Here is a 17,998-nt window from a genome sequence, read left to right as displayed (position 1 = left end):
AAAAACAAAAAAAAAAAAAAAAAAAAGAAACTTTTATCAAAAACAAACAAACAACTAAGGGTTTGCAGGGCAGTCAGCAGGTAAAGTTGCTTGCTGCCAGGCCTGACAACCTGAGTTCAATCCTCTGGGACCATACAGTAGAAAGACAGAAGTAACTCTCGCAGATCATCATCTGGTCATTACAGTGCACTGTGTGCTTGCTTACACACACATACACATACATACACACATGCACACACCTTCCTAAATAAACAGATGTAAGAGTACGGGCCAGAGTAGGAACAGGAAAATAGTAAAGATTTTTAAGGAAAAAATGCCTTGATTTGTACTCTGACTAAAAGCAGATCTGGGCTGGTGATGCAGCTCTGTTAGTAGAGCCCTGGCCTAGCATGAATGGAACCCTTTGTTCAGTGCCCAGCACCATATACACCTATGCACTGGTCATCCGATACACGCCTGTAATACTAGCACTTCAGATGAAATAATAAAGGAAAAAGAAAGAATTGGAAAGGGGAGGGAATTGTCTCTGTTTCAGGGCAATCAGATGGTAAATACGGGCAGGAACTGATGAGACCCTAATAGGTGTTATCACTAAAAGGAGATACAGAGACCACAGCCATGCCAAGTGAAGAGTTCTCTGGCTAGGAAAGACCTCATAATGTGTAAATTCAAGGACAAAAAAAATCAGTGAACATGATTTTGGGTTTCTTTGTTTGTTTCAAGACAGGGTTTTTGTGTGGCCCTGTTTGCCCTGTAGACCAGGCTGGCCTTAAACTCAGGCCTGCCTCTGCCATCTGAGTGCTGGGATTAAAGGCATGAGGTACCACCACCCAGCTCAACATGTTTTTAAATAAGTAAAATGTTTTGTTTACAGTGTATTTCTCTTACGGAGATTATTTTCTTTAGAGAACATTTAAAAGTGAACCTTTACCTTTTTAAAAAAGAAAAGAAAAAAGCCGGGTGGTGGTGGTACACAAAAAAAAAATTTCAATTCGAAACCTATGTATGTTTTATTCACTTCCTGCAAAATATTTGTCTTGCCAGTAACAAAACTGGAAAATTCTTTTTCTTCATGAATTGTCCTCTTAGAAAAATTCTTATGATGTTACAGAGTGAACAATTTTAAAGAGATTGACGGATACCCTAGAAAGCAACAGCAGTATTATAGAAATATTATCACCACTCCCACTTTTTTGCTTGTTTGTTTGTTTGTTTTGAAACAGGGTTTCACTGTGTAGGCCTGGCTGTCCTGCAACTCACTCTGTAGACCAGGCTGGCCTCGGACTCACAGGCGTCCGCTTACCTCTGCCTCTGCCTCCTGAGTGCTGGGATTAAAGGCATGAGTCACCACTGCCCAGCCCCGCTTTATTTTTTTAATTTAATTTGTGTTGGATTTCAAAGTACTTTACTGAATGAACTTAAAGCCTCATCATTGCTGGTATTCCAAATAGCCATACCAAGTCCTTCGATTTTTTATTTTAAACGTGTGTGTGTGTGTGTGTGTGTGTGTGTGTGTGTGTGTGTGTGTGTGTTTTCATGCACAGTGTGCACAGAATGTGAGTGGAAATCAGAAGACAACTTGTGGTAGTTAGTTCTCTCCTTCCACCCATGTCGGTCCTGGAGATTGAACTCAGGTCTTCAGACTTGGTAGTAAGTGCCCCTACCCACTGAGTCATCTTGCCAGCCAAGTCCTTTGTGTTCCCATTCTGTACTGGATCAGCCTATAATGTGAGGCTTCAACAAATGTAAAACAATCTTTATATATGGTGTGAATTTAATAAAAGCATTAAACTAATCAGAATAGGGAAATAAATGGTTTTTCCTTTACTAATTTTCACTTAAAAAACATATTTTCAGTTTTTAAATTTTGTTTTCTATTTTGTTTTAGATTTACAAAAAGATTTCTGAAGAAAACAACTTCCATCAAACCAATGCCTTCCACCTTTAACCATGGACCAAATATTTTAAGAATCACTTAATAAATATGGCAGAATCATCTATGTGCCTTAATCCTTAAAGCAAAGCAGAGTGTCCTTCCTCTGGTAACTAAACCAATCAGTTTCCAAAGATAAGAGTTAGATGAACAGTACTAGGACCTAATAGAATGTTCTTTTTCAAGTAATTTCAATTTTAGCTTCTTTTCCCCTCAAAACTGGATTAGTTTTCCACAAAGAGGCATCTTTAAAATGTAACCAATTTAGACCCAGGCATGGTAGAGTATGCTTTTAATTCCAGCACTCAAGAGGCAGAAGCGGGGGCTGGAGAGATGGCTCAGTGGTTAAGAGCATTGCCTGCTCTTCCAAAGGTCCTGAGTTCAATTCCCGGCAACCACATGGTGGCTCACAACCATCTGTAAAGAGGTCTGGTGCCCTCTTCTGGCCAGCAGACATACACACAGACAGAATATTGTATACATAATAAATAAATAAATAAATAAATAATTAAAAAAAAAAGAGGCAGAAGCAGGTGGATCTTTAAGTTTGAGTCTAGCCTGGTCTACAAAGCTAGTTCCAGGACAGCCAGAGTTGTTACATGGAGAAACTCTGAGAAGCCCTGTCTTGCAAAACCAAGGGGGGAAAAAAGTAGCTAACTTAATCCAAACAGAAACTACTGCAGGGGTGAGACATAATGGGCACGCCATTCACCCAGCATGCAGAGGCAGAGCAGGTAGGACTCTGTTTCAGGGAGCCTGGTCTATGGATCAGGTTCTAGGCCAGCAGAGCTCAAGAGTTATGGTGGTGCACACCTTTAGTCCCAGCACTCCTTAGAAGCAGGAGGATCTCTGTGAATCCAAGGCCCGCCTGGTCTACGAAGTGAGCTCCAGGACAGCCAAGCTACACAGAGAAACCCTGTCTCAAAAGAAAAAAAGAATTACGTTGTGAGACCGTCTCGACTAAATAAATAAATTTTATGTGAAAAAAAAAATTGTGTGTTATATATATTATTGTATCTATTTATTGTATACTATATATAGTATTATATGTAATACATGTGTGTTGTGTGTATAGTATTGTGTGCATATATATATACATATATGTGTGATTTCAGAATTTCCTAGTCCTTGTAAAGTCTACTACCTCCATTAATCCTGATTTACTCATCCTAATTCTTATTGATTATACTCGAATTCTCAATACAGGTTTCTTTTTATCTCGGTGTTATTAGGGTGGGATTTCACCTGCAGGTATGTCTGTGCACTATGTGCATGTAATGCCCCCAAAGCCCAGAAGAGTTTGAGTTCCCCCAGGAGTTGGGAGTTTACAGACAGAAGTGCTTGTAGGTGCTTCCCATTAAACCCGGCCCTCTGAAACAGCAGTTAGTGCTCTTATCTGCTGAGTCGGCTCTCCAGCCCAGATTTTATTATTTTATTTACTTACTTGTGTACATGCTCTTGTACTTATGGTGTCTACTCTCTTCCACCTTTTGACGGGTTCATGGATGGATCTCTCTCCAGTCACCAGACATGCACAGTGAGCTCCTGTACCAGATGGAGCATCTGGCCAGCCCAGTTTAAATTACCTTTCAGAACATTTAAATGTCGCAATGCTTCCTATAAAACGGAGCCAGTTAAATCAAGTAAGTGTTTAACTAGGCAGATATGGTGGTGCATAGCTGTAAGTCCAACACTGGAAGGACTGCAGCAAGTTCGAGGCTAGCTTGGGCATACAGAGATCCTGCTTTAAAACAGGCAAAAACCCTTCAGGTGACGTAAGTAATCCAGGTTCAGATTTGTTGATCCTTTTGTAGAACTAAGAGATGGTGTGTAAATCAGCAACCATTTCTTTAACAAAATATTAGTTTTACTGTATATTCTATTTCCAAAGAGTGTGTGTGAGGTTTTGTTTTGAGACAGGCTGTCGATATCTAGCCCAGGCCGATTCTAAATTTGCCAGATTCAGAGGCAAGTGCATCTCAGAGTTCGAGGTCAGCCTGATCTACACAGTAAAACCATGTCTCAAAAGCACTTGGAATTGAAGGCTTGGTAGCCCATGCCCTTAATTACAGCACCCAGGAAGCAGAGGCAGGTGATTCCTAGGTGAGTTCGAACCCAGCCAGAACTACATAAAGAGGCCTTGTCTCAAAACAAAAAGCCTCGCACACGATTCTGTGTTGCTGTTTTGCTGAGGATGGCTTAGACCCTTCAACCCTGCTTCCACCTCTCAAATGCTGGTTTGCAGGCTCGCAGGCTTGTATCACCGTTCCTGATTTTTACGTGGAGCTGGGGACTTCTTGTACACTAGTCACTCTACCAACCAAGCTACATTCCTACGCTGACTCTAAAATGGGTGAATTTTAGAATATCTGAGAAGTGCCCACAATAAAAGGCCAAGCGAATAGTGTTTAAGCTCTGTATCCCTCGCTGTCCTCGAACTCACAAAGATCCGCCTGCCTCTACCTCCCAAGTGCTGGGTTAAAGCGGTTTTCCCGGAGAGAACCCGGCTTTCGCTGCCTTAAATCGTCTATCCCAAAATTAAAACAACTAGGATGTAACAAGCCGCCTCTCTCCAAGGCGCGGACACGGGCTGTAAATCCGCGTCCCGTTCTAGAGAAGGGCAACTGTAGGGACGCCGTTTCAGACAGCTGTCGCGACTCCGCGACAGGACTCCGGGCGCGTCCCTCGGGGTCAAGGCCACGGCGGGGCGGCTCCAGCCCGGCTCGCGCGTCCTCTTCGGAATTCTTCGCCTTATTTAGGCGGCGTCACCACCACGCCGGGCGAACAGCTGCTCCGTCCGCCGGAGGAAGTGCAGGCCGGCGCTCCCGACCCGGAAGCGCATGTTGGTTCCGCCCCCTCGGCTCCCGTCTTCCTTCTGCCACAGCGTGGGTCACGCTCTCGCTCTCTCTCTTTCCGCCGCCATCTTGGTTCCGCGTCCTCCGCACAGTAAGTGCCGCTGGCTTCTCCGCTCTCTATCCGTAGCCATCCTCCCTTGGCGCGAGCCCGGAGGCCCCGGGGCTTCCGTTACGGAGCGTCGGCGGCGGTGTGGGGCTCAGACTTCCCGCTCGTCCCCGGGCCTGCGGACAAAATGGGGCCTGCGGTAGGGGTCCAGGCAGAAGCAGGAGCGGAGGGCTGCGGGTCGTGCCCGGAGTCCGGGCGTGCGGACGTGGGAGCCACTGCGGCGCGGGAAGGAGGGGTCGGGTGCGCCCGCACCGGGGAAGCCTTGCAGGGACTCCCGAGGTGGCTGGCATCCCAGCCTGACGCCCCCGTCGCCGCTCGTCCTGTGCCCGGGGCTTGGTGGGACCGATGGCCCCTGTAGGCTCCTTGCTCTCGAAAGTCAGGGAGTCCGGGGTCCCGGGTCAAGCGGCGGGCGTGTCAGGACGGGAAGGGTCCCAGTCTCGGGATGGGGAGCCCGAGCTCGGATTGCTGGCCTTGGGGATGAGTAGGGCAACTGGGCGAAACTCGGGACGGGAAGGGGCTGGCTGCTCGGTGGGGCGCCGAGGGTCGTGTCATCCCCACGCCGCCGCCGTCGCCCTGGGGAGGTTGTCCCCCGAGCCCTCGTGCGTGCTTTTCTTACCTGCCTTTTGCAGGTGGTTTGGTTTTGTGTTTTCTGAATACTTGACTCTGGGCTGGGTGGGTGCATTCCCGCAGTTAATTCGGGCTTCCTGTTTATTCCCTTCAGAAATGCCTGGCGAAGCCACAGAAACCGTCCCTGCCACAGAGCAGGAGCTGCCACAGCCCCAGGCTGAGACAGGTAGGCGCCCATAGCTCTCTTGCTGGCAACTAAAATTGATGGTAACGCCACGCTTGGTGGCTAAGATGGCAAACACAGGTCTGCCTTCTGTAGTTCACTGCTATTTAAAGACAGTTGTAAGGTAGGGTTGTAACTTTGGGGTAAGTTTTATCTTGAGGGCACCAGGGAAGTTCCTTAGAGGAAGAGAATAAATAAAAAATGGTTGTCTTTAGGATTATAGATAGGTTCCTGGCTCGCTGAGTGTGTCACACCGGCTGCTTGAAAAGCTCCGTGGCGTCTCCACATCATATACGAAACCTGAGCAGGGCAGGCAGAGCCTGGGTGGTTCTAGTCTGTTGGAAAGAGGTGCCAGAGGCAGGCCAAGGAGACCTGAGCTATGGTGAAGCTGGCCAGCAAGTTACATCAAGGTTTTAGATAGCCGTGATTGGCACCGAGCCTTGAGTCACATGTCTGGGTGAGCTATGTGCGGCTGTTGAGTGTTTACTGAGGGCCTCAGCCTAGGCTAGTTAACCTGCAGGAATTGATGATGCTGGGGGGCTTATGGTGTGTTGGAATAGTTCCATTTTATGGAACCCAGTGCTGAAATAAATAAATGTATTTCAACTGAAATAGAACGTAGTGTGAAGATAGACCTGAATGCTGGTTCACACATTTTGATAGGAAACTTGGAAAGAATGTGAAATGGCCATTCCAAGTCAGTTCTTGAGAACTGAGTGAGGGGTGTCTCAAGAATGCACCCTCTACTTTGTTCTTAGTGGAATTTTTCTTTGCTACTCAACAGGCAGTTTGTTGTGTTTTGGACTTAAAGTACTTAAAAGCATATACTTCCCACCTGTCTGAGTTTAGCAGCTGAAAGGATTAGTCCAGCTGCTGGGCCCGAAAGGGGGTCTGTGCCCTGACCTGGGAAATGAGCAGTGAGGAAAGGAATGGTCTCAGAAGATCTGTAACTTCAGAGCTAAACAAAGTTAAATTCAACTTTACAAATGTGGGGGCTGAAATTTCTATGGATTTAGAGTATTCTGGTTCCGGCTCTTACACTTACTTATTTCTGAAGCAGTTGTTAGTATTGTTAAAGGTAGTCTTTAATTAGTCTGAGCCTGCATGTGTTAGTTATTGAACTGTAATTAGTCTTGCTGGAATGTCTGTAGACAGTAAATTAGGGCATTAGTTAGAAGTATTTTCACTATAATCAAAAGGCTTTGACCACCATTTCTCCCAGAAAGACTGGTCCAGCCACCTACCTCTTTGTCCTAGAAGAACTTGGGAACAAACTGGTTGGGCGACTTTTGAGATTGGGTGCTGTGGGCTTGTTTGGTTTTTTTTTCTCACCCTTCTAGGTATTTATCATTTGTTGATTTTTTTTTTTTTAATCAGTGTTCTCTCAAATGGGAGAAATCTTTTTAGTGCCAAATAGTGGTCTGTTTAGGTGGGATCGCATGCTTATCGATCAAGGGGTGGGAGCCTGTATTTTTTCATTATAATTCTTATAAGGTATGTCTTAATAGTTTGGTTAGTTTCATGTTATAATTCGTACCTTGCCCTTCCTTGGGTCCTAATTAATTCGAGTTACAATGTCTGAAGAGCCAATATTGCTGAAAAAGAGAGTATGGTGTGTAAACCACTTCTAGTTGAGACTTGGTGTTTAATATTTGGTATTAATTGTTGAGTTTAGGCTTCAGTAGAACTGAATTAGGCTAGGTATATCCTTTCTAAACTTGATTCCAATATAATCAGATCCTACCCCAGCTTGGTAGAACCTAAAAGGTTTTTTTTTTTTAAGTTTATTTAATTTTTTATGTGCATTGGTGTGAAGGTGTCAGATCCCCTGCAACTGGATCTTCAGACATTTGTGAGCTGCCATGTGGGTGCTGGGAATTGAACCTGGGTCCTCTGGAAGAGCAGTCAGTGCTCTAAACCACTGACCCATCTCTCCAGCCCGAACCTAAAAGTATTAAGAAAAAGAAAAAATACTCCCCCATCTCCCCTTATTTAGACTCCTCAAAGATTGGGCCGGGTGTGGTTGCACACCTTTAATCTCTGAGTTCCAGGCTACCTGGAGCTGCATAGTGAGGCCCTGTATAAAAACAGAACATTGGGAGGGGTATCAGTTTTGGAGGAGAAAGGAAGGCACGTTCTCAGTCTACTCTGGGTTGGGGGCTAGTGGCAAAGTCCCAGCTTTTTAGGAAGCTGAGGCAGGAGGATTGTAAATTCAAGGGCAGCCTAAGGTGTGGGACCAACTCATAAAGAAGACTTAGGTTATAGTAGTAATCTTGCCTGTCGTGCTTAATCCCTGGTAACAGGGAGGGTGTGGGCCTGTACTCCCCATTTAGAGATGAGCTGGTCTTAGACTATTTGCCCCACCTTAAAATAGTTGGTTTATTTTTGTAGAACTTGGGAAATGAGAAGGATGTAGTCCACTTTAATCACTGAAGTGTGTACAGGGAAAGTTGATAGTGCTTGTCACCTTTTTCTAATCTTGTGTGGTGACCTTCATTCTCAGACTTAAAACTCCATTGTTTCCTGTGAGGCATGTTACCAACTTGGGCTGCACAACTCACCTTTCCCCTCCCTTTATCTCCTTTTTTATTTTGGTTTTTATTTTATTTTTGCTTTTCTCCAGCTGTGCTTCCTATGCCTTCAGCCTTGAATGTTTCTGCTGCTTTAGGGCAGCCTGCACCTGCCCCTCCTTGCTCCCTGGCCCCCCAACAAAGCCCTTTAGTAACTGCTAATCAGCCTTCCCCGTTCCCTTCGCCTAGTATTTCCTCAATCCCTTTTGAAGTTCCTTTTCCCCAGCCACCTTCTGAAACTGTACCTCTGGGAACTGCCCCTCACACTCCAACTTTCCTTCCACACGTAATAGGGCCTCCCATCTCCCCAGCTGCCTTAGCTTTGGCCTCTCCCATGATAGGTCCAACTCAGAAAGGTGCCCGGTCCTCTTCGACCCCCTTGTCTCTGGTTGCAGTGGCTCCCCACTCAGCTCAGAAGACTTCTGTATCTCCACCTCACCCTCCCAGTTTACCTTTATCAGTTGCTGTAGCAGAGTCAGGGCCATTGGCATCTATTGTTCCCTTAGAACCAAAGGCTTCTGCTAGTCAAAAACCCTCTCAGGTAGTTCCGAATTTGAAAGGCCCTGCCCCAAGTCCTCCAGATGTAGTCGGTGTTTTTCCTTCCTGCCTTGAAACTCCCCTGGCCTCTCTTCCACCTGGATTAGCATCCTGTCCTCAAACACTGTCCGTCACTTCTCCAATCAAAGGGATCCCCGTTTCCTCAGCCCTGGTGCCACAAAATATGTTAAACCTTAACCTAAACAGACCTGTTAGTTCACCTGCTCAAAACACTATAACTCCCAACATCCTCCCAGCACCCCCTACTTCTCTGGGCTCACCTCTTCCACTTTTACATCATAGTTCTTTGGATTCTCCTATCCAGCCTTTACGTCAGTCAGGTCCTGGTGCTGTGTCGGATCCTACAGTGAGTAATACCATTTCTGTAGATCATTCTGCTGTTGAGGCATCTTACCCATTGGAGCGATCTATAATTCCTCCCCTGCCTTCCAGACATGAGCTGGTTTCTGATTCTGTGGCAGCTCTTTCAGTGAGGGCTCCAGCGTCTGCCCTGGCTCCATCTGTTGACAGAGGCAATTCTGCTGTTACTAGTGTAATCTGCAGCCCTCCTGGCTGCTCGGGTACAGCTGCTGCTTTATTATCTCCTACGGCCTCTTTAATTCCCAAAGGTTCTAATGTCACTCAGCAGCCTCTGGTGACTCAGATTCCTGCTTCTCCAAAAACTGGCTTAAAAGAAACTCCTGTCTCGTCTGTTGGAGCCATCCAACCTGCTGTGGATAACCCTAATACCATTTCTATTGCACCTGCCACTTTTATGTCTCCTCCAGTTTCCTCAGGTCCTGTGAGTAGTAAAGATGTAACTTCCCCTGCTAGCTCACTTGTAGCAGCTGCTCCTCCTCCAGCCACTGAAGGTCTTAAAAATCTCCCCGCTTCAGCATTGGTAAATGTAGGAGCCCCTATTTCTCCAACCCAGGTAGGACTCTGTACCAGAAAAGACCCCACTCTGTTACCCTTGGCCCTGGCAGCACATAAAGAGTCTCCCTCTCCTCAGAGTACATTGCTTTTGGAGGTTCCTTCAGGAGCCACTGCGACAAAGACTGCAGAAGGACCTGCACCTGTAGCGAGAGCAGCCGTTGCTACTAGTTCTTCCCTGGGTGCCAATCCTTCAACTGCTATCAAGACAGACCCTGTCAGTCTGTCTCTCAAATGTCCTGTTGCAGCTCCTGCAATGGCTCCGTTAGTTTTAGAATCTTCTGATCCTAAAGAACTGGCTCCTAGAACTGTCAAGGGTGCCTCTGCTTCTAAAACCTCCATTACTACCACTTCACCTCTGGTTCCTTTAGCCCCTGAAGTTTGTCCCGTGTCTGTGGCTTTTAACCCTCAAAATGTTTCTCTTTCTACAACTACGGAGGCATTGGCTCCTGAAATTCCCAGGTCTCTGCCCTTTCCTGCTCCAATCCCAACTGGGATTTCTTTTTCTGGTGCAAAGAAAATTGAAGATATTTCTTCTGTGGTATCTTTGGCCTCCTCTCCTGAAGGGCACCCAGAAGACTTGGTTGCTTCTGTGTCTTCGAAAGGAACTCTGGTTTATCCAGCTGATTCCCTGTCTGGTATGTCTCCGAAGACTAAAAGGCCTTCATCCAAGAAGGGTTCTCCTATCCCAGATGTTTCCCCTGCAACTCTGTCTTCTCTTTCTCCGCTTGAGGCTGCCCTCCTTCCTGGGGCTTGTCTTTCTTTTCCAGGTCGTACAGACTCACTTGAGCTTTCTCCTGTTCCTTCATCTTCCAAAGGGACCCCTGTTTGTTCAACAGTGGCTCCTCCCTTCCCTGCCCCAACAGAGACCTCTATATCCCCCAAAAAGGCTCCAGCAACCTTGTTTTTCAAAGATACCCCCGCAGTCCCAGCAGAAATTCCTCCTTCCCCTCCAAAGACCATAGAAGCTACAGCTTCCAAACTGGTCCCTCTAATCCAGCCCCCCAAAGTGGCCCCTATTGTACCAGATGTGACTCCCACTTCTCCAAAAAAAACTCCAGCAACTCCAGTCCCCAAAGATACTTCAGCAACCCTGTCACTCAAAAGCGTCCCAGCTATGACTTCTTTGTCTCCCCCAAAGGCCCCTGCAGCCCCATCTCCTAATGGAGCCCCCATTGCTCCAACTGAGATTGCCCCACCCCTCAAAAATGCCCCAGCAACTATAACCCCCAAAGTTGCTAGTACTCTTCCAGATGTGACTCCACCCTCCCCACAGAAGACTCCAAAATCCCCTAAGGGTACCCCGGCTGTGACTCCTTCCTCCCCACCAAAGTCTGAAGCATTCAGTGAGCCTTTAACAAGCCTATCCCTCAAAGGTGCCCCTACTGCCCTAGCTGGTCCAACCTCCCCTACAAGGACTCCCAAAACTGCAGCCCCCAAAGAAATTCTACCAGAAGGGGTCCCAACTGTGCCACTAGAGATTTCTCCCTCCCTGAAAAAGACTTCAAAAACTGTGGCCTCCAGTGAAAGTTCAACAGCCTCATCCTCTAAAGGGTCCCCCAAAATTTCAGCCCCCAAAGAAACTCCAGCCCCATCAGATGGGGTCACCACTGCATCTCTGGAGATTCCTCCTTCCCCCAAAACTGAGGCCCCAAAAGAGGTTCCTGTGACTTTATCTCCCAAAGGTGCCCCTGCTACCCTAGCTGAGAGTCCTGCCTCCCTTAAAAAGCTCCCCAAAACTGCAGCCCCCAAAGAAACTCCAGCAACCCCATCTGTAGGGGTCCTAGCTGTGCCAGTAGAGATTTCTCCCTCCCCCAAAAAGGCCTCAAAAACGGCAGCCCCCAATGAAAACTCCACGTCATCCCAAAAAAAGTTCCCCAAAACCTCAGCCCCACCTTCTGAAGGTGTCACCACTGCTCTACCAGAGATTACTCCTTCCCCCAAAAAGGCTCCCAAAACTACAGCCCAGAAACAGATTCCTGTGCCTTCATCTCCCAAAGGTGCCCCTGCTACCCTAGCTCAGAGTCCTGCCTCCCCTAAAAGGTCCTCCAAAACTGCAACCCCCAAAGAAACCCCAGCAACCCCATCTCCTGAAGGGGTCACAGCTGTGCCACTAGAGATTCCTCTTTCCCCCAAAAAGGCCCCCCAAAGTGCAGCTCCCAAAGAATCTTCAGCTCCATCTTCTGGAGTCATGACTGCACAACAGGAGATTCCTCATTCCCCCAAAACTGAGGCCCCAAAAGAGGTTCCTGTGACTTCATCTCCCAAAGGTGCCCCTGCTACCCTAGCTGAAAGCCCTGCCTCCCCTAAAAAGGCCTCCAAAACTGCAGCTCCCAAAGAAGCTCCAATAACCCCATCTCCTGAAGGTGTCACAGCTGTGCCAGTAGAGATTTCTCCTTCCTCCAAAAAGGCCCCCAAAACTGCAGCCCCCAAAGAAAATTCAGCAACATCGTCCCCCAAAAAGCTACCCAAAACTGCAGCCCCCAAAGAAACTCCAACCACATCTGAAGGGGCTACCATTGCACCGCTAGAGCTTCCTTCCCCCAAACAGGTTCCTGTGACCCCATCCACCAAAGGTGCCCCTACTACCTTAGCTGAGAGCCCTGCCTCCCCTAAAAAGGCCTCCAAAACTGCAGTTCCCAAAGAAGCTCCAACTACCCCATCTTCTGAAGGCATCTCAGCTATGCCACTAGAGATGGCTCTCTCCCCTAAAAAGGCCCCCAAAACTGCAGCCCCCAAGGAAGCCTCAGTTCCATCTTCTGAAGGAATCACTACTGCACCACAGGAGATTTCTTCCCCCCCAATTGCAGCCCCCAAACAGGTTCCTGTGACCCCATCCACCAAAGGTGCCCCTACTACCCTAGCTGAAAGTCCTGCCTTCCCTAAAAAGGCTCCCAAAACTGCAGTTCCCAAAGAAACTTCAGTAACTCCATCTCCCCAAAGGGCCTCCAGAACGGCAGCCCCCAAAGAAACTCCAGCAACCCCAACTCCTGAAAGTGTCACTGCTGTGCCACTAGAGATACCTCTTTCCCCCCAAAAGGCCTCAAAAACTGCAACTCCCAAAGAAACTTCAGCAACGTCAACCTCCCAAAGGACTTCCAAAACATCAACACCCAAAGAAATTCCAGCCCAGCCCTCTAAAGGTGTCTCAGTTGGGCCACTGGAGACTCCTTCCCCCAGAAAGACCCCTAAGCTGTCAGGACCCAAAGAAGCACCCACAATCCCATCTCCAGAAGGGGTCGTAGCTGGGCCACTAGAGATTCCTTCAGCTCCCAAGAAAGCCCCCAAAATGGCAGGCCCCAAAGAAACTCGAGCAAAGCTGTCTTCTGAAGGGGTCACAGCTGGACCACTAGAGATTGCTCGCTCCCCCAAAAAGACCTCAAAAACTGCAGCCCCCAAAGAAAATTCAGCAATGCCATCCCCCAAAAGGTCCCTCAAAACTGCAGCTCCCAAAGAAACTGAACCATCTTCTAAAGGAGTCATTACTGCACCACTAGAGACTGTTCCTTTCCCCCAAAAGGCCCATAAGACAGCAGGACCCAAAGAAACACCAGCAGTGTCTCCTGAAGGGGTCACCACTGCACCATGCGAGAATCCTCCCACCCTGCAGAAGGCCTCAGCACCTATAGTCCCCAGAGCCATCCCTGCTGACACACAGGAGATTGCTGTTTTCCTCGGGGAGACTCCAATAACCCCGGCTGTCCTCCCAGTCAAAAACCCTTCCTCCCGTAAAAAAGCTGCAACACCTGTAGCTCTTAAAGAAGCTCCAGCAGTCCTGTCTCCCAGTGCTGTCCCAGCTATGATTCCTCCCTCTCCCTCAAAGAGTCCAAAAACTCCATCATCCAAAAAGGCACCAAGAACTTCACCCCCTAAAGAATTTCTGGCAGATCCTTCTCTTGAAGCTGTCACCACTTCACTACCAGAGATGGCTTCCTCTTCGCAAAAGGCCCCAGCAACTACAGCCCCCAAAGAGAATTCAGCAACCCAGTCTGTTAAATGCAACTCCACTGTCACAACTGTTGCTCCTATCTCCAAAAAGACCCCGGCAACCCCATCCCCTGGAGGTGCTGCCACTGCCCCAACTGGGACTTCTCTTTCCCCAAGTCCCCCAGTCAAGATTTTCTCCTCCAAAAAGGCCCCAGTTCCTACATCTCCTGAAAGGGCCCCTCTTGCCCCAACAGCAGTAGCTACAAGAGAAGTCACCACAGTCCCAACTTCTAAGGCCCCAGCAACTGAGACCTCCAAAGAGACTTCAACAGCTCCATCTCCCAAAGGGACCTCTACTATCTCTTCTGTGGTTCCTATCTCCCCCAAAGAGGTACCAACAGCCTCATTTTCCCAGAGATCCCAAGCTCCCAAGGAGACCTTAGAAACTTCGACCTCCAAAGGAGTTGTCACCCCCACAATTAACTCTCCTTTAGCTCCGAAAAAGGCCCCATCCTCCAAAGAGGTTCCCATTCTCTCATCTATCACTCCTTCCCCTAAAGACTCCCCTCATAGCACAGGGACTGTTAGCCCTCAGGCATCTGAAAAGCTCCTGGCAAAGAAAGATGTACTTGCTGTACCCACTTCAGAAAGTGCATTGGTCATCACTACTCCAGTTCAGAAAGGCCCAAAAGCCAAGAAGAATTCTAAGTGCTCAGATCCTTCCACTAAGAAAGATACAAAGGGCCTCCTTTCTGCAGTAGCTCTAGCACCTCAGACAGTTAATGTTGAGAAAGACTCTTCAAAACCTGCAAAAGCTCTGCCTGTTTGCCCTGCAAAAGGCAATGTTTGTCTTCATTCCCCAAAGGGTCCCGAGGCTGCTTCTCCTGAGTCTCAGATAGCTACCCCTCTGACAGCAATAACCTCTGACAAAGCCCTCCCTGAAGCGGGATCAGCACCTGTAACTCCAAAGCCTACCCCACCAGCTCCCCTGACTCTTGCTCCCTCCCCAGTTCCCCCTCTGCTTCCTAAACAGCCATTTCTTCAGTCCTCATCTGGGTCAGTACTGGAATCACCCTCTAAGCTCCCAGCCCCTGCTGATGAGGATGAGCTGCCGCCTCTGATTCCCCCTGAAGTGGTCTCTGGGGGAGTGCCTTTCCAGCCGGTCCTCGTCAACATGCCCACCCCTAAACCTGCTGGGATCCCTGCCCCAGCCCCTTCTGCCAAGCATCCTGTTCTGAAGAACGACAAGGGTATTTGCCTTGGTTTGCTGTGTGCATGGTGTGTTGCCCACACCCCTCTTGGGGGCTGCCCACCAATACTAACTAGGGTGCATCGCTTTGTACAGTATGTCAGCTTGACATAGAAGGGTAGCTTTAAATGTAGAAGCTCTAGGAATATGGTACTAAATCTTGGTTTCTATCATCTCAGATAATATTTTGTGTCTTGTGTAAAGTGAGACAGGCTAAGCCCTGAATCTAACCATCCTTTTTGGCCTAACTGAGCTGATAGTGAAAACCAAGCCCTACCAGATAGATCTTTAATTTACTCTAGTTCTTACCACATCACTAACCCTGTCCCTGGGCCTGGAATTTGCTTTTTTGGAAAATAAACAAGGGAAATCTTGAACCTATTTCTAATATTACTTTTTAGACTTAGTAACTACCAGTTGCCCAGGGGCTTCCTTTCCTTAAAAAATGTAGAGACCTGTGTTTTCCTGGCAAGACTGGTGTGGGTGTATGCTTTCCTCCCCTTTCGGTAGAATTTACTGTTGCTTGGCCTTTCAGTTGAAGGAAAATTAAGATATGTGAATTGTATTTGGAAGTGGGGAGATTACGGGTCTGTATCTAATAGCAGTGAGAACTGTTAGAGCTTAACACCATGGAGGCACTCCAGTGATGGGGTAAAATTCTTTAACACCATGGAGGCACTCCAGTGATGGCGTAAAATTCTTTGGGTGAGTGGTTTGAAAGGCAGAATGTGTGTGCACGGCTGCTTCTGACCTTGCAAACCCATTTAAAAGACTCTCACTCAATTCTATCAAAAGATGCCTTTTGTCTGTACATTTCTGGATGACTGGGCTGGGGATAAAATTTGAATCACATGAATGCTTACTGTTTGTGCCAAGAAATGAAGACCTTAAGAGAAAGAAGGCAGTTATTGCATATGAGCTGCCTGGCTGTGTCTGGTGACTGACCCACATCTCTGAGAAGGGAGGCCTCAGACTGGGTCACAGAAGCCAATTGCCTTTATTTAGCTTTGTGGGCCTTGCATGAATCAGCAATAGCTAGTTCAGGCGGGCCATGATGAGGTGCTGCCTCTTAGAACTCTGCTTTTGAAAATGATAAGTTACCTGTCCTCTTAGGGTCGGGAACAGAATCTGACAGCGATGAATCAGTACCAGAGCTCGAGGAACAAGACTCCACACAGACAGCCACACAACAAGCCCAGGTACGTGTTCTCTTAATAACTTAAATTGAGTCAAGAAAGTATTAGAAGACAACTGTGCTGGCCAGCACTTTGAAGGCTGATGCCGAAGTGTTGAGTAAGACAATGTCTCAAAAGAAAAGAAAAGTCAGAGAGGATCTGGAGACCAAGATTATAACGGGCATGACTATTTAAACTGTGAATCTTTGTAAAACAAAACCATATGGAAACAAGCATCCTGAACTTTGGATCTGTTCAACTCAAAACTGTCTTCTTAGCTGGCGGCAGCAGCTGAAATTGATGAAGAACCAGTCAGTAAAGCAAAGCAGAGCCGGAGTGAAAAGAAAGCACGGAAGGTAAGATGGGGTTAAAATAGAAAGCCTGTATTCCCAGCACTTGGGACAGAAAGGCAGAAGGATTAGGCCTTAAGGGATAGCTGTGTGGCAAATTCAGAGCTAGTTTAGGGTCATGGGACTGTCTCTGCAAAAAAGGGCACCTGTGGGACAGCTCTTGGTAACTATAACTAGTCTTCATTGTATAAATTCAATCCAGAAAAGTCCGCTGTGGGTATTGAAGGTGGTGTTCTGCTCCTCCCCCCCAAGCTGCTTCTAAAGTTAGAAGCTTGATTTTTGTTTCCTCTTCTTTAGGCTATGTCCAAGCTGGGTCTTCGGCAGGTTACAGGGGTTACTAGAGTCACTATCCGGAAATCTAAAAATATCCTCTTCGTCATCACCAAACCAGACGTCTACAAGAGCCCGGCTTCAGACACCTACATCGTATTTGGAGAAGCCAAGGTTAGTGAGGTGTCCAGTGAGTCGCTCCAGACTGCCACTATCAGTAGTTAAGGCCAGGTACTCTTGGTGCAGTTGCTGGTGTTGTTGCCTTTCTCGTACAGTTGTGATACCAAAAATCTTTAGACACAGCTAGCTTACTTCTTTCTATATGAGTCCAAAGGGAGGGCAATTCTGTGCTTTTTACTCATGGGCCTGTCTTCTCTGCCCTGTAGATTGAAGATTTGTCTCAGCAAGCACAGTTAGCAGCTGCTGAGAAGTTCAAAGTTCAAGGTGAAGCTGTTTCAAACATTCAAGAAAATACTCAGACGCCGACAGTACAAGAAGAGAGTGAGGAGGAAGAGGTATGCCACAATATCCTGTGGACTTTATTTCATCTCTGTGGTGGCAGATCCTGCTCCAGACATTACTGGAGTTGTTCTTTGATTTGTTAAGACTCTTTCCTCTCTCCCCCTTTTTAGGTTGATGAGACAGGTGTGGAAGTTAAGGACATAGAATTGGTCATGTCACAGGCGAATGTGTCCAGAGCAAAGGCAGTCCGAGCCCTGAAAAACAACAGTAATGATATTGTAAATGCTATTATGGTGAGTTCTTACCTCCCTCCTCTGTGTGCTGTGACAGTCATTCCAAGGCCGGGGTTGTGCTAGACTAGAGTGACCTGAATCCTTCACCTCTGCTTTTAATGCCTCTAATTCTCTCCTCTCTTTTTTTTTTTTTTTTTTACAGGAATTAACAATGTAACTATTTGACGGAGAGGACACTCCCCATTCCCTCCCCCCTTTTTGGTGTTTCAAAGGTGGAACTGCAGCTTGGTTTGAAATTTGTACTGTTTCTATCACTAATAAAGTTATGGCTTCTTGTTGGATGAACTCAGTAGGTGCTTGATCTCTTCCCTGAAAGTTGAGGGGGGTGGGGTTTTTTTTGTTGTTGTTTGTTTGGTTTGGGTTTTGTTGTCATTTTGGTTTTTTTGAGGCAGAGTCTCTCTGTGTAACAGTCCTGGCTGTTCAGGAACTCGCATTATAGACCAGGCTGACCTCAAACTCACAAAGATCCACCTGCCTCTGCCTCCCGAGTGCAAGGATTAAAGGCATGTGCCACCACAGCCCAGCTCTTCACTGAAAGTAAACTGAAG

At 47.3% G+C, this 17,998-nt stretch overlaps 2 protein-coding genes across 3 annotated transcripts; both read left to right on the top strand.

Annotated features, from left to right (window-relative positions):
* Positions 1-4,738: 4,738 nt before the first annotated feature.
* Positions 4,739-17,739, top strand: LOC126492042 (nascent polypeptide-associated complex subunit alpha). Of its 2 annotated transcripts, none has more exons than XM_050128144.1 (8): positions 4,739-4,879; positions 5,616-5,687; positions 16,014-16,099; positions 16,354-16,431; positions 16,723-16,869; positions 17,082-17,210; positions 17,328-17,450; positions 17,593-17,739. In XM_050128144.1, the coding sequence occupies exons 1-8, from the start codon at positions 4,774-4,776 to the stop codon at positions 17,605-17,607; spliced, it is 756 nt and encodes a 251-aa protein (XP_049984101.1). In that variant the 5' UTR covers positions 4,739-4,773; the 3' UTR covers positions 17,608-17,739. The 2 variants fall into 2 exon arrangements, with proteins under 2 accessions (XP_049984101.1, XP_049984102.1); XM_050128145.1 differs by lacking the exon at positions 4,739-4,879 and adding an exon at positions 5,009-5,033.
* Positions 5,695-16,006, top strand: LOC126492041 (nascent polypeptide-associated complex subunit alpha, muscle-specific form-like). The gene has a single exon (XM_050128143.1). The coding sequence runs from the start codon at positions 8,217-8,219 to the stop codon at positions 15,012-15,014; it is 6,798 nt and encodes a 2,265-aa protein (XP_049984100.1). The 5' UTR covers positions 5,695-8,216; the 3' UTR covers positions 15,015-16,006.
* Positions 17,740-17,998: the final 259 nt, after the last annotated feature.

The sequence above is a fragment of the Alexandromys fortis genome, unplaced genomic scaffold (genome assembly GCF_014885135.2).
Source record: "Alexandromys fortis isolate MF-2015 unplaced genomic scaffold, M_Fortis_MF-2015_v1.1 scaffold_263, whole genome shotgun sequence".
NCBI classification, from domain to species: domain Eukaryota; kingdom Metazoa; phylum Chordata; class Mammalia; order Rodentia; family Cricetidae; genus Alexandromys; species Alexandromys fortis.
Note: the sequence above shows the minus strand (reverse complement) of the source record. Positions and strands in the feature narration are given on the sequence as shown.

Coding starts and splice junctions, on each gene's coding strand:
- LOC126492042 (XM_050128144.1), top strand. CDS start 4,774: ATGTTGGTTCCGCCCCCTCGGCTCCCGTCTTCCTTCTGCCACAGCGTG. Junction 4,880..5,615: donor GGTTCCGCGTCCTCCGCACA/GTAAGTGCCGCT, acceptor TATTCCCTTCAG/AAATGCCTGGCGAAGCCACA. Junction 16,432..16,722: donor GTGAAAAGAAAGCACGGAAG/GTAAGATGGGGT, acceptor CCTCTTCTTTAG/GCTATGTCCAAGCTGGGTCT.
- LOC126492041 (XM_050128143.1), top strand. CDS start 8,217: ATGTTACCAACTTGGGCTGCACAACTCACCTTTCCCCTCCCTTTATCT.